The sequence below is a fragment of the Sphaerodactylus townsendi genome, linkage group LG08 (genome assembly GCF_021028975.2).
Source record: "Sphaerodactylus townsendi isolate TG3544 linkage group LG08, MPM_Stown_v2.3, whole genome shotgun sequence".
Lineage (NCBI taxonomy): Eukaryota > Metazoa > Chordata > Lepidosauria > Squamata > Sphaerodactylidae > Sphaerodactylus > Sphaerodactylus townsendi.
In genome coordinates this window covers 34,355,115-34,369,664 of record NC_059432.1, presented here as the reverse complement: position 1 = coordinate 34,369,664, position 14,550 = coordinate 34,355,115, and the positions used below count along the sequence as shown (strand labels likewise).

The following is a 14,550-nucleotide window of genomic DNA, read 5'->3' as shown; positions in this document are numbered from 1 at the left end:
TTCTGAATGTGACAGATGTTAATTTTGTCAATTTGAAGATGTTACAAGTGCTGCCCTAGTATTTTCGGAATGGTGCCCAGGGTGCCGGTTACCATTGGGATGACTTTAGCTGGTTTGTGCCATAGATGCTGAAGCTTTATTTTCAAATTGTAGTATTTAGTGATCTTCTCATGTTCTTTTTCAATGACCCTGCTGTCACTGGATACTGCTATGTCAATGATGGCCACTTTGTTGTCCTTGATCACTGTGATGTCTGATGTATTATGTGCCAACACTTTGTCCATTTGGATCTTGATCTTCTCATTTTCTATGACTTTCTCTGGACAATGTTCCGCCCAGTTTTTAGCTGTTCTTATGTTGTCATTCTTGCATAAATTCCAGTGGATCATCTTGGTCACTGAGTTGTGTCTCTGTTTGTACTCAGTCTGGGCAATCTTTTTGCAGCAGCTGAGGACATGATCTATGGTTATGCAAGTTTCTTTGCACAATCTGCACTTTGCATCATCTGAGGATTTTTCAATTCCGGTCTTGATCGAGTTTGTTCTAATGGATTGCTCTTGAGTGGTTAAAATCAGAGATTCAGTTTCTTTTTTCAGAGTTCCCGCTGTTAACCACAGGCAGGTCTTTTCGTTGTGGACCTTGACTTTGATCTTCTCCAGAAATTGGCAGTGCAGTGCTTTGTTCTGCCAGCTCATTTGAATCACATTTTTCTAAATCTTGTTTGGTTTTCTGAGTCTTCGGCAAATGTTTGTTCTTCACTTCAATCAGTGCCTGTTCTTGACTTGCATTCACATAATCGGCCAGTGTATGTTTCTCCTCTTCCACTGTTGGTTTTTCTTGCAGTAAGCCTCTGTCACCAGATCTCTGAGGAAGGTATAATCTATCAGTATCACTGCATGGGTGTAAGGCATGGTGCGCCGTCATAAGCTTCCAAGTTTTTCTATCAAATGCATCTAACTCAGCCTGTGTCCAGTCAATGATTCCTGCAGTTTACCTGATGATGGGTGTAGCCCAGGTGTTGATAGCCTTGATGGTAGTCCCACCATTTAATTTAGATTTCAATTTTTTCCTGACCCTCTGGGTATATTCTCTGCTGACCACATTCTTCACTTGCCCATCATGATGTTATCTAGCTGCAAAATGCCCAGGTTGCACTTGATGAGTTGGCCCTCAGGCATTTCTATGCTATTACTCCCAGTGATCTTGTCTCTCTTTATTGCCACAATGGCACACTTTTCCAGGCCAAACTCCATTAAAATATCTGTGCTGAATATTCAGATTATGTTCACTAGTGACTGGATTTCTGTGTGTGATTTCCTGTACAGCTTCACATCATCAATGTACAGCAAATGTGAGATTTTTTCCAAAGTCTTTGGCCATTTGATATCCCAACTTTGTTTTCTTTAAAATTACTGTTAGTGGGATCATGGCAATGATAAACAGTAAAGGCAATAGTGAATCACCTTGGAAAATTCCTTGCTTAATGTTGACTGTTCCACAATCCTTGAACTAGGGAAGAAGCTAGAAAAATTGTGCAGGATATTTTAGATGAAATCTAGGTTTCAGAATGAAAAAGAAAGTACATCCTAGGATTGGAATTCATCTGTTTGGGCACACTTATCTGGGTTTAAGTTTCCCTGCATATATGGTATACAGGAGGAATTACTTCTGAGCAAATCTTGTGCTGGACAGCATGTCACTTACCTTTGCTTTAAGATAGAGGTTTCTTCCAATAATTTTTGTGCTCTCAAGCATGTCCTTACCAGGACCTGAAGCTATGCACATCTTGGCCTAGAGAAGAAGAACAAATCAAAAGATGAAAAGCACAAGCAAGCAATAAAAATGTTATATTGTGGAAGAGAGGCGGAACAATGACAGGAAAGCCTAGGTGCTCACCAATCCTCCTGATCCACCAGTGGCTGCAGCTGCCAGTAACAAGTTCCAACCACTTTTGGAAAAGCTCAGCAGGTGCTGAGGGAAATACAGGTGTGTACCATGGGTGCTATGTTGGGGAACCCTGCAATAGGATGATCAGAGAATACAGCCTGGATGTTTGCCCACCCATAAGACTTCCTTACATTATCAACATGGTTATCCTCGGCAGAGTTACACCTTTCTAACTGTTGGACAGTGTAACTCTTTTATGTATTTGTGTATATGTGTTTGTTTAGTGCTATCAAGTTGTTTCCAACTCATGGTAACCTGAAAAATCAGCATCCTTCAAAAGTTTCTATTGTTAACAGTCTTAATCAGGTCTCTTTCTCCTATATACATATGCTTATGTGAATGCTATCTCTAGCCTTCTCACAATGCAGAAGAGTCTCATGGTCTCTCAGAAGTTGGGCATGATCACTCCAGATTTTGAAGAGGGTGCCGACTGCCTTGTAGGGATATCAGCTGTGGGTTGGGAAACCCTAGAGATTTGGAGGTGGATATCGGAGAGGGAAGGGATCTCAACAGAGTATAATGCCATATAGACCACTCTCCCCAGCAGCCATTTTCTCCATGGGAACCATAGTCTGGAGATCAGTGGTAATTCTGAGAGACCTTAAGGCCACACCCAGAGGCTGGCAGTCTTACTTCCATGGGTTAGCTAGAACACCTCTGTGGTTCCTAACCTTAGATGAGGGGTGCACAGATTTTTCATCTTCTAAGTTGCCCGCCAAGAAAACCAAATCATTTCTCAGTATCAAAAACAAGTAATTTGGTGTAGGATAAAAGAGAGAATGAAAGAGGAATTCTAGGGGAGTAGAGTTACCAACCTTCAGGTGTGGCCTGGAGGTCTCCTGGAAATGCACCTGATCTCCAGACTACGCAGATCAGTTCCCGAGGAGGAAATGGCAGTTTTGGAGGGTGGCCTCCATGCAATTATGCTCCCACTGAGCTCACTCCCCAGCTACTGCCCTCAGATCTGTGAGAATGTCCCAAGCTGGAGTTGGCAAGTCTAGGGGGAAGAGAGCACCTAGAGCACAGCATGGCACTTCTCATGTTGCAACCCAGCACCTCATAATCTGGTGAGCCCTTATAGTCAGGCTCTTGATGTACAATATTCTTTGTACATCATCAGGATAGAGCTTTCTTTGTTTAAATTTAAATCCATCTCCAGCTTTCCAGTTGCACTCAAGGCTTCCTTAAAAAGACACCATGCCTTTCATTACTAGTTGGTCTTCACTGTGCTGCTGCTGAGTGGCAGAGTCTGAATGTTGTAGAACATACTCTTACAATAATTACAGGCAATGGATGGTATTAAGTAGGATTGGGCCAGCAGAAGCCACACCCACACAAACCTATAAACCCTAAAATAGAGATCCACACCCACACAAACCATTTTAAATGAACTGCAAAAGTTTCCACTGCTGAAATCCAGGTACTTTATTGTGGCTTACCACCATGTGTTCAGGGGCTGACATGCAATTAAGGGTGTATAAGTCTCATGTTTCTTGCTAGATTTATGACATATGGTAGTTAGAGTATCAGACTAAGATCTGGAAAATCCTGGTTTGAATCCTCACCCTTCCATAGAGGCTTCCTGTGTGGCCTTGGAGGCCAGTCAAACCCCTGCCTAAGAACATAAGAACATAAGAACAAGCTAGCTGGATCAGACCAAAGTCCATCTAGTCCAGCTCTCTGCTACTCGCAGTGGCCCACCAGGTGCCTTTGGGAGCTCACATGTAGGATGTGAACGCAATGGCCTTCTGCGGCTGTTGCTCCCGATCACCTGGTCTGTTAAGGCATTTGCAATCTCAGATCAAGGAGGATCAAGATTGGTAGCCATAAATCGACTTCTCCTCCATAAATCTGTCCAAGCCCCTTTTAAAGCTATCCAGGTTAGTGGCCATCACCACCTCCTGTGGCAGCATATTCACAAACACCAATCACACGTTGCGTGAAGAAGTGTTTCCTTTTATTAGTCCTAATTCTTCCCCCCAGCATTTTCAATGAATGCCCCCTGGTTCTAGTATTGTGAGAAAAAGAGAAAAAATTATCTCTCTCAACTTTTTCTACCCCATAGATAATCTTGTAGACTTCAATCATATCCCTCAGTCAGCCTCCTCTCCAAACTAAAGAGTCCCAAACGCTGCAGCCTCTCCTCATAGGGAAGGTGCTCCAGTCCCTCAATCATCCTTGTTGCCCTTCTCTGCACTTTTTCTATCTCCTCAATATCCTTTTTGAGATGCGGCGACCAGAACTGGACACAGTACTCCAAGTGCGGTCGCACCACTGCTTTATATAAGGGCATGACAATCTTTGCAGTTTTATTATCAATTCCTTTTCTAATGATCCCCAGCATAGAGTTTGCCTTTTTTACAGCTGCCATGCATTGAGTTGACATTCCCATGGAACTATCAACTAAGACGCCTAAATCCCTTTCCTGGTCTGTGACTGATAGCACTGACCCCTGTAGCGTGTATGTGAAGTTTGGATTTTTTGCCCCTATGTGCATCACTTTACATTTTGCTACATTGAACTGCATTTGCCATTTCTGAGCCCACTCACCTAATTTATCAAGGTCCGCTTGGAGCTCTTCGCAATCCTTTGTGGTTCTCACCACCCTCACCACCACCCTGCCTCCCAGAGTTATTGTGAGGATAAAACAAAGGACAGGGAAATATTTTAACCCATGTTGGGTTCCCATTAGGAAGAAATGTGGGGGATAAATGAAGCAAATGAAAACATAGCGCTTGATAAACAAGATGCAGGACTAATCATGAATAATTTCACGATGTGACCGCTTTCTCACTGAATGTTCACAACCAACCTGAGACAGAACAGAGAAGATGCTGTATGAAAATTGACAAGGGACTGCTGCACTAAAGAACCATCATCACTGCAGCAGTCCTTTGTCAATTTTTTTTCTTGCAAAAGCAACTTCCATTGTCAATTTCACTTGAACCTAACTGCAGACACATGGTAGCTTCACCTTAATGTGGCATGCTCATTCGGGATGAAAGCTGATACAATTGACCTGGCCAGTGTTTGTGCCTTTACAATACATCACTAATGAGATAGATTTTTTTAAGTTCCTTTCAAAAATTGAGGACAAGAAGTAGGAGAAAATACCTCTTTTTTGTGGGAGGAATATAATTGCAACTGTGTACACACAAGCTTCAAAATGACCCTAAAACTCAGAGGCCATTTCCGCATGGAGGCGGAAGGGGTCGGGTCGGAGTAGATGACGCCGACCCGACCCCTCTGGGACTGTTCGCATGAACGGTCCCAGAACCGGCCGGGACGACGGCGCAGAGCTTTGCGCTGTCGTCAGGGCAACCTTCCTGTCCTGCGGCCCTCCGGCACGTCGCCGAGGCCAGGGGACACGCCCCCCTGCCCTGCGCAACCGCTCCGCAGTTGCAGGGCAGAAGGGGCTTGTCTCCAGGCCTCGGCGACGCGCCGGAGGGCCGTAGGACAGGTAGGTCGACGGGACATGGGGGGAGGGAGGGCGCTTTGGAGCTGCTGCCGTTCGCATGGCAGCGGCTCCAAGCCACCATTTTCTGAAAACCTCGCTTCCCAAGCGAGGTCGGAAAACGGCAGCTTTGTGCCAGTCGGGCAGAGCGAGGGCGGCGTGGCTGCGAAGCAGCTGCGCCCCCTGTGCAAATGGCTCCCTGGGGACGGCGTTTGTGCCGTCCCCAGGGCGCCATATTCCACCCGTGCGGAAGGGGCCAGAGTTGGGAGCAGCTAGCGTGGTATTTTATTAAGAAAACTGACATTGTGTTCTCCCTGCATAGTCATGGTGTTCTTCTTGACTGTGGGGATGGACATGCAAGTCTGCAGGCATGAAACCATTGTCAACATTCATTACCTACCCCACCAATTGGGCAATAGCTGTTGGGGTTTTCACATGACTCCCCGGTGTTTATGCAGTGTGGTCCCTTTATATTTGGAGACACATCTCCCAAGTTAGATGACCCAAAAGCGGCTACGTATGGTCCCTGAAAAAGAAAGACACGGTTGCATCACTTTCAAAGCAATGGTTCCCACTATTTCTATCCCATGGCCATGCTTATGAATCATGGAAGATGTTTATAATATAGGAATGTTAAATTTACATACTGATCACATTTTAGGCTTGTTTTTCCAAGAGGCATCGAGCAGCTTCATAAAAGCACCAAATTAAAACCAAACAAATAAAAGAAAGAAAGAAAGAAAGAAAGAAAGAAAGAAAGAAAGAAAGAAAGAAAGAAAGAAAGAAAGAATGAATGAATGAATGAATGAATGAATGAATGAATGAATGAATGAATGAATGAATGAATGAATGAATGAATGAAAATACGAAGTGCAACATGAGAAAAGCATTTGTTAACTAGTCAGGTGCAAAGGAAATCAGAATCTGATGTGGAGTTTTTTGTGGGGAGGGGTGTTGTTTTAACAATTTGAGATGGGTTGTCAAATATAAGCATTAAACATAAACATATTAGGCTTTTCTATTGGTTCAATGGGAGCAACATTGCCTGGCCAACCCAATCCTCTATAGTGGGATGAAATTCTCAGAAGGGATTTTTTGTGCTATCAAGTCACAGCTGCCTATGCCAACCCCACAAGGTTTTCAAGACAAGAGATGTTCAGAGATGGTTAGCCATTGCTTGCCTCCTTGTCACAGCCCTGATATTCCTTGGAGTTTGCCATCCGAATACTTACCAGTATCCGAATACCCTGCTTAGCTTTTGAGATCTGACTAGATCAGGCTAGCCTGGAGCTATCCAGGTCACAGATCCCCTAAGGGAGCCAATTGCCAAACTGCCAAATTGCAGACAAAACAATAGCACAGTTATTCCAAAATGAGGCTTGTGGATTTCCTTGAAGCACCTGGTTGGCCACTGTCTGAACAGACTGCTGCACCTGGTGGGCCTTGGTCTGATCCAGCATGGCTTTTCTTATCTGGGTTGAAATTCCACCTCAGCTGTGAACTCACTTCATGGCTTTAAACAACCATCCATCATTCATCACCTGTCTGCAAAATGGGAACACAGTAATATGCTGTGTTTTACAGGGCTGATCTCATCAGATCTCAGAAGCTAAACAGGATTGGCCCTGGTAAGTCTTCAGACAGAATAACATTCAGCTTTTTAAATCTCTATCCTGTGCCACCATTGCCCAAGCCAACATGGACTTGGGAGCCAGTGGAGGGGAGAGGGAGAGAGACATCTCAATGTCATGTTAAGCAAACTCAGCATGGCAAGGAGAATATGTCATCCCCCCCACCCCGCCAGCAGGAGAAGGGACAGCTAGATCCTTCATGTGGTGCTGAGCATATTCAGCACCACATGAAGGATCTATTCCCCGGCTGTGCTTTCCAAGCCCTTCAGGGGCACTTCTCTTCCCACATCATTCCAGGTTTTTGTTAAACTGGAATATTCTCAGTAATACTCTCAATGCGTGATTGGTGTTTAGAATATGTTGCCACAGGAGGTGGTGATGGCCGCTAACCTGGGTAGCTTTAAAAGGGGCTTGGATAGATTTATAGAGGAAAAGTCGATCTTTGGCTACCAATCTTGATCCTCCTTGATCTGAGATTGCAAATGCCTTAGCAGACCAGGTGCTCGGGAGCAACAGCCGCAGAAGGCCATTGCTTTCACATCCTGCATGTGAGCTCCCAAGGCATCGGGTAGACCACTATGAGCAGCAGAGTGCTGGACCAGATGGACTCTGGTCTGATCCAGCAGACTTGTTCTTACGTTCTTAATAGCTGGATAAAGCTAATATCAGCTTTATTCAGCTTTCCCAAAAATTTCCATGCTAACTCCCCTCCCCCCAAATTTACCAATAATTTTTATCGGTGCACATACCTATTTCCTATCATAATAAAACTGTGTTTCAAAACTTTGGGTGGACTGGACCAGTTTCAAGTATGAGGGCCCCTGGGCAGAGACTGCCTACTACTTCGCCCACTTTCTTGCTCAGCCATCCACAAACTCCCACCTGCCTGTGCAACTTTCTTCCACCTGCTTGCAAGCTCTCCAACTACTTGAAGTTATCACTGCCCACACTCCTGCATGTCATTTCCCCAAAGGGGTCGGATGAAGCTAGGAGTGCCACTGCTATGGCCACCAAGATGCTGATGCTTTGTGCACCATACACTTGCCTTTCTACAGCAGCTCAACATGGAGGTTAGCAGAAGTTGCCTTGCCATGGTCCCTGGCAATTACCCCACCAAAGGGTATGCCTTGGTTGGACCCAATATTTCATGGGAATCTGGGTATAATTTCTAGATCAGATTTCTGTCTGAGTTTCAGAGGCAGAAGGGTCATAATGGAGAAGATGTAAAGAATTTTTCAGGATGGAAAAAAGTCAGATTCCATAGCATTTACTACAAATTGGGTATTATCAATTATCTTCACTAAATTTAGAAGCTACATACCAAACTCTTAATACTGAATATGGCAACAATTAATGTTATCTAGTGATCTCAGTGGTTCAAATGTTCAAATATGTTAATAGATAAAATAATTTATGGTCTTTGTTAAGTATATGTTAAGATTACACTACGTAGTCCACACCTTATGCGATAAATATCCTTTATTCTTCTCCTGTTCCAAGAGATAAGCTGCGTAGCCAACATTGTCACTGTTTGAAAGATGGTTAGTATTGTTCATGCTCACAGGGTGAATTGCAAACCAGCTAGTAAATAATCAGAAAATAAACATTACTGGAAAAGCATTCACCAAGATAGATATTTACATCAGACACAGTATGAAACCTTGGTTTAATTAAACCAATCCTGGTTATTGTGACCATCTGCAAACAAACCCAAGAGAAAGTAAACACTACACTCAGGCTACACAGTCATACATATGCCAACACACACGACTATATTATCAAACAAGAGAGCAACTGTCCACAAATGCAATAAAAAACAAAAACAAAATCCTATAACAGAAATTGTAGATGTCAACTGGTCTCACTTTTCTTCTGTTCTTACTAACTATGGTAAATTACTGAGCTCTAGTTTCTGAAACCATGGTTTGAAACTGGTTTAGAAAACCATGGTTAGTGTGTCTTCACATGGAGCTCTTGGTCTGCCTGCCTGCAGCAGTCCTGAATTGGGATTTTGCATGACACTCCCATTTGCCAGGTTTGTTTTACATACTGGGTGTATATCTGCATATATGCATATATCTGCAACCACCATGCATTCTAACATACATGCAGTTGTCCTCTTTCCAAGTTTTCCACAGTTCTACACTCTGCAATTTCCCAAACCTTCTTTGGTATGCTGTTTGTTGAAAGGTCATACTCAAAAGGAGGTTTGGAAAGAGTATGGATGGAAAGGTGTGGATTTCCACATCATTTCCTCATGTTGGCAATTTTTCTCCTTGGCAACTAGGGTTTTTTTTGCCTTGTATAAAAGTCATGACATTATAGATATATTCCCATTACCGATTTTTAAAAATGCCTTACAAAATGCCTGCTGCTGCAAAGAAAAAACACAGAAATTCACAGCACTATTCACAGCAGTAATGATAGCTAAACAGAAAACTGCTCCAGTATGGCAGCAATTTTTGTTTTAACTATGGTTTTGCATGATGCATGAACATAATCCTGGCTTGTTCCTCAATGCTGACCCAAGCTATGGAGATAATGACCAAATCCCCACCTGGAAATTCAATCTAGATCAAACCAAGGTTGAAAATAAACTGAACCTTTTCATCGAGGTTTTAACCTCCCCACTGCAGCATGTTCCAGTTTCCAGCCTATCTCGGATTCAAGCCTATCTCGGATTCAAGAAATGTAACAATCCCCACTATCACGCAATTGCATTGGAGGGTCTCTCCTGATTGGCTGCCATGCTGTGTTGGGGCGGGACCTTTTTTGTTCTCCCACAAAAACGTGCTCACGTTATGACATGAGCATGTCATCACATCAGCATGTCTCCCCCGCCAAAGTTTCTGGCTGCTTATCGTTCTCTCGTGCTCTCGTGAGAACAGGACTGCGCTCACTGATTGGTTGTAAGGCATTTGTGTCAAAACTCCATGGTGGGAAATTTGAACCAAGATCAGACCCCCGATCCTTCCCTTCAAACTGGATCAAAGGTGTTTTTTTAAAAGTAGCACTTTCAAGCAGGTTCAGAAAAGACGCGGGATAAGGGAGAGAATGAGCGCCAAAACTGGGATGAATCCTTGTTCGTCGATCAGGCAGTGGGGAGTTCTTCCTGAATCCTTGATATTTCGTGTGAGAATCACGCGATTAATTGCCTGTGGGGAATCGTCCAGTAAAGCACAACAGGAACCACTGTTTCAAGGCTCCTGACACACATATACAAGCAAACAGTGTAAATGTTTAAATAAAGATAAAGTGCAAATAGTGATAAAATGCAATTAACTATTATATCTTTTTTCTGTTACGGATAAAGTATCACAATATGGTAAAAACACCATCCCTGGAGCGCTGTTCGCACAGCTGGCGCTGCTGCATCACAGTATCGACGTGCTTGCCCCACTCAAGCAGTGGGAAAATGCTGCTTTTGAACCTCGCTCTGGGAGGAAGGTTTTTTCAAAAGCAGTGTCTTCCACCTGCTGCTGTGCGAATGGCAGCAGGTGGAAGGCGGCATTTTCCCCACACTGGCCCCAAACGCCTCCATACCTGCTCCTGGCTCCCATCACTCTGTAGAGGCCAGGGGACATACCTCCTGGCCTCCATCCCTGTAGCCATTGCTCTGGCCATGGGGGTGTGTCCCCTGGCCTCCACAGAACGATTGAAGCCATGCGGAGGAAAGGAGGTGTTTGGGGGACTGCACAGCCAGTGGGGCCATTTGTGCAAACGGCCCTGGGGCTTGCATTGGCATGAACCATGCCGATGCAGCCCCACTGCTCTGGCCGTGCAGAAACAGTTTTACAGTGCTACATTCATGGTATAAAAACATTTTGCTACAATTCTGACTCATTTTAATCTGTTTTCTGCTCATCTTCTTTGGCTCTTTGGACTCAGTGCACTCTCTCTTGTTAACTCTCCTTTGTGCATGTCTCAGTTGCTCCCTTCTTTTTTCCCCTACCCAAAGATTTTTCAGCACCCCATTCACTTTTTGATATGTGTTTATCTTACCCAAGTTGGGACACTGAAAGGTCTCACCTAAACATCCCTATGTCTCGGCCTTCAATATCCGTCATCTTCAGTACCACCATCCCTTGGTCTGTATTTGTTGAATATCTGGTTGGCAAGGAGAAAAGAAATATACTCTGCAATTAGAGTAGTGAGTTGCAAATATGGAAACTCACCCAAGAGGTTATGACATAAAACAGCTAAAACCACAGTGTAGACTAAAATTCCAAGTAGCAAGGACAGAATTTTTTTAACAATTGGGTGTTAGTACAACACAAGCCTTTATTGGCATATAAAACAGGACAAAATTTTAAAACAAAACAAGGTTAAGAAATACAGTTAAGATTGCTAAAAATACTAATTTCCAGTATAAAATTTGCAACAGTTTCACAAAAGAGCACATCAGAGCTATTCAGGAGATTGGGTATCTTATAACACTCATGCCACTGAGAACATTGCAAGAAAATGGAATTCATGTATTTCATGCGTATCTTATTGTATTTAGGGCATAGAAAGAAAGAATGGTCAAGTGTTTCAACCGTAGTCCTATCACATGAACAAACTCTTTTAGAATGTTCCATATTCTTAAATCTTCCCTCCAGCAGAGCTGATGGCAGCACATTACATCTTGCAGTAGCCAAGGTTCTCCTCTGGGTGGGATTAATCAGCAGACGAAGATATGCTGCCATAATTCCACGCTCACATGGGATTAATAATGTAGTCGGAGAACAGGTTGTCTTGGCAGCACAAGTCAAATTATGAAAATCAAGATCCAAGAGCCTATTCTTAACTAGTCTGAAGGCTTCCACCTTTGTGAGCATAAGGAGTGATTCCAAGGGGAAACCAATAGCTTCAACCTTTCTAAAGATCAAAGTATACCATTCTGAAATAAAGTGATCTGATAACAGAGAGGGAATATTGGATCCCACTAGAAAATGTATATGCAGCCAATATGTTATGGCCCTTATCCATGCCAAGGTTTCTAGAGTTGTTTGGCCCATCTCAATGCACAACGCAGCATAAGGCACACATCTAGGGAGCCCCATTAGTTTCCGAAGGAATTTGGAATGTAATAAATTAAATGATTTATTTATTGCCGAAAATCAAATGGGGGAACAGTACAGTAGCAAGGAGCCAATCCTAGCCTCAAAAACCTTCAAAGCCGCAGGAATGTATTGATTGCCTTTACTGTAAAAAAAGCGATATATTGCTGTCATGTTGGTATGTGCCGAGGTAGTTACTGCTAGTCGCTGTGAGGACCATGACAAATTATACTTATAGTAAATGCCAAGGTATCGGAAATATTTGACCTGTTCAATTTTGTGGCCCTTAATTCGCCAGGACGTGGGCTTCCAACTCTTAGCAAAAATGAGAACTTTAGTTTTAGCATAGTTAATTTCCAGTCTGTTCTCTTCGCAATAATTAGCAAAACTGTACATTAGGCGTTTACAGCCAATACTGGACAAGGACAATAACACTGCATCGTCTGCATACAACATTAAAGGAACATGGGTAAGATGTAATTTAGGACTATGCCCATTCACAGACACCAAAGCATGAGGTAAATCATTGAGGAGTAAATTGAATAAAGTAGGAGCCAGTATGCAACCTTGTTTAACCCCACGAGGAGTACTAATTCTGCTGGTTAACTGACCTTCCCCAGAGCATCTAACTTGACAAACAGTGTTGGTATACAACTGTTTGATCAGGAATAGAAGTCTGGAGTCAACATTCAATGACCTCATCTTGTCCCACAGGAGATTTCTTGTCACGGTATCAAAGGCTCCTTTTAGGTCAATAAAAGCAGCAAATAATTTAGAAGCCTTTGTGGTAGCATACTTATTTACCAGATGGGAGAGTACTAAACAGTGATCCAAGGTTGACTTATTTCTACAAAATCCTGCTTGCTCAGGTCCAATGATTTTAGTTTGATCCAGCCAAGTTTGCAATCTAATCAATAATAATTTTGAATAGAGCTTTCCAATTACCGATAGTAGACTAATTGGCCGGTAATTGGAAGGATCAGTAGATTTCTCCCTTTTTGTAGATTAACAATTGGGTGTTGAAGACAAATAAGACACATTGATCTTGGCCCCTAAAAGATGACAGAGATGCCCCCCAGTGAACATCTCTCAGGAGGGAGTTTCACAAATGTGGAAAGGAAAGGTCACTCCTCTGGAAAGGTCATTGCCCTGGAAGACAACCACCTAACTTTAGTTGGCAGGAGAACCTGGAGAATATATCATCTATTAGAGATTTATTAGAAATGGGGGTCTGCAGGTAATGAAACAGGAGGGGCGACAGCTAGAGCGCAGTTGGTTGAAATCCTGCTACGGATCTGACCAAACACTGGTTAGAGCCCATTTTCTGGTCTATCAGGTGGTGGTGAAGGAGGCAAAGAGAGTATACTGCTTCTCCATTATGGCATCCTCAAGTAGTCATCCAACAGAATGATTCCAAATAGTGTTATCCTCCAATCGGGAGTAGGGGCCAGGACACCCCCGGAGATCCATTGTGATACTTTTGCTGGACACTTTCAGGATAAAGATGCTCAGATCCGCAGGGGATTGGATGCCACCACTGAGCAGTTCTCAGTGAGGGTGTTCAGAGGGCCGTCTGGTCATGTTGTGATGGATCAGTTTCAGTTGTTGCTGTCTGAGGATGTGGACAGGTTGCTTGCAGGGATGCGGCCTACCACTTGCCTCCTGGACCTGTGCCCATTTTGGCTGATTAGATCAAGCTGAGGGGGACTGGCTGAATGGATCCAGGGGGTTGTCAATGCTTCCTTGAGGGAGTGGGTGTTGCCGCTGGCTCTTAAAGAGACAGTGGTTTGCCCCCTTCTGAGGAGGCACTCCCTGGATCCTACAGTTCTGGACAATTACTGTCCAGTTGCCAGTGGTGGCTACTCAACTGGAGGAAGCTGACTATCTAAATCCATTTCAATCTGGTTTCAGGTGGGGTTTAAGAATAGAAACAGCCTTGGTCGCCCTGATGAATTCCTCTCTGAAATTACAAAGTTGATACTTGACATGACAATCAATACTGAAGGATGGTCTTCCTTATGAATGACAGGATCGCAATTTTATATGCACACATGTGTCAAAGACAGAGGATATGGTATACACAGACAAGGCTGGTGGTGGAAAGTGCTGTCAGATCACTGCCAACTTATGGTGACTCTGAAGGGTTTTCAAGGCAAGAGATGTTCAGAGGTGGTTTGCCATTGCCTGCCTCCATGTGGCTGAGAGAGTTCTCAGAGAACTGTGACTGGCCCCAGGTCAGCCAGCGGATTTCATGTGGAGAAGTGGGGAATTGAACCTGGTTCTCCAGATTAGAGTTCACCACTTTTAACCACTATACCATACTAGCTTTACATACAGGGTCTCTAGACAAATTATTCTTATTTCTTATTTGTTTTTTTTAAAGCAACACTGACGTATAATGGGGTACAAGTGTATTATTCTGTCCATACGATGATTCCAAATGACAATGCTTAAGGCATCTTATTTATTCTCTATC

The 14,550-nt window shown here is 43.5% G+C and overlaps 1 protein-coding gene across 1 annotated transcript in view; it reads right to left on the bottom strand.

Moving 5' to 3' along the window:
* The window catches only part of ASAH2 (N-acylsphingosine amidohydrolase 2), a 44,362-nt gene that overhangs the window by 17,260 nt on the left and 12,552 nt on the right, over positions 1–14,550 (bottom strand). The window contains exons 6-9 of the mRNA XM_048506217.1: positions 11,062–11,139; positions 8,493–8,613; positions 5,802–5,927; positions 1,705–1,791 (exon numbers count right to left, since the gene is read on the bottom strand). Coding sequence (XP_048362174.1) covers positions 1,705–1,791; positions 5,802–5,927; positions 8,493–8,613; positions 11,062–11,139 — 412 coding nt within the window. The remainder of the gene's footprint in view (positions 1–1,704; positions 1,792–5,801; positions 5,928–8,492; positions 8,614–11,061; positions 11,140–14,550) is intronic.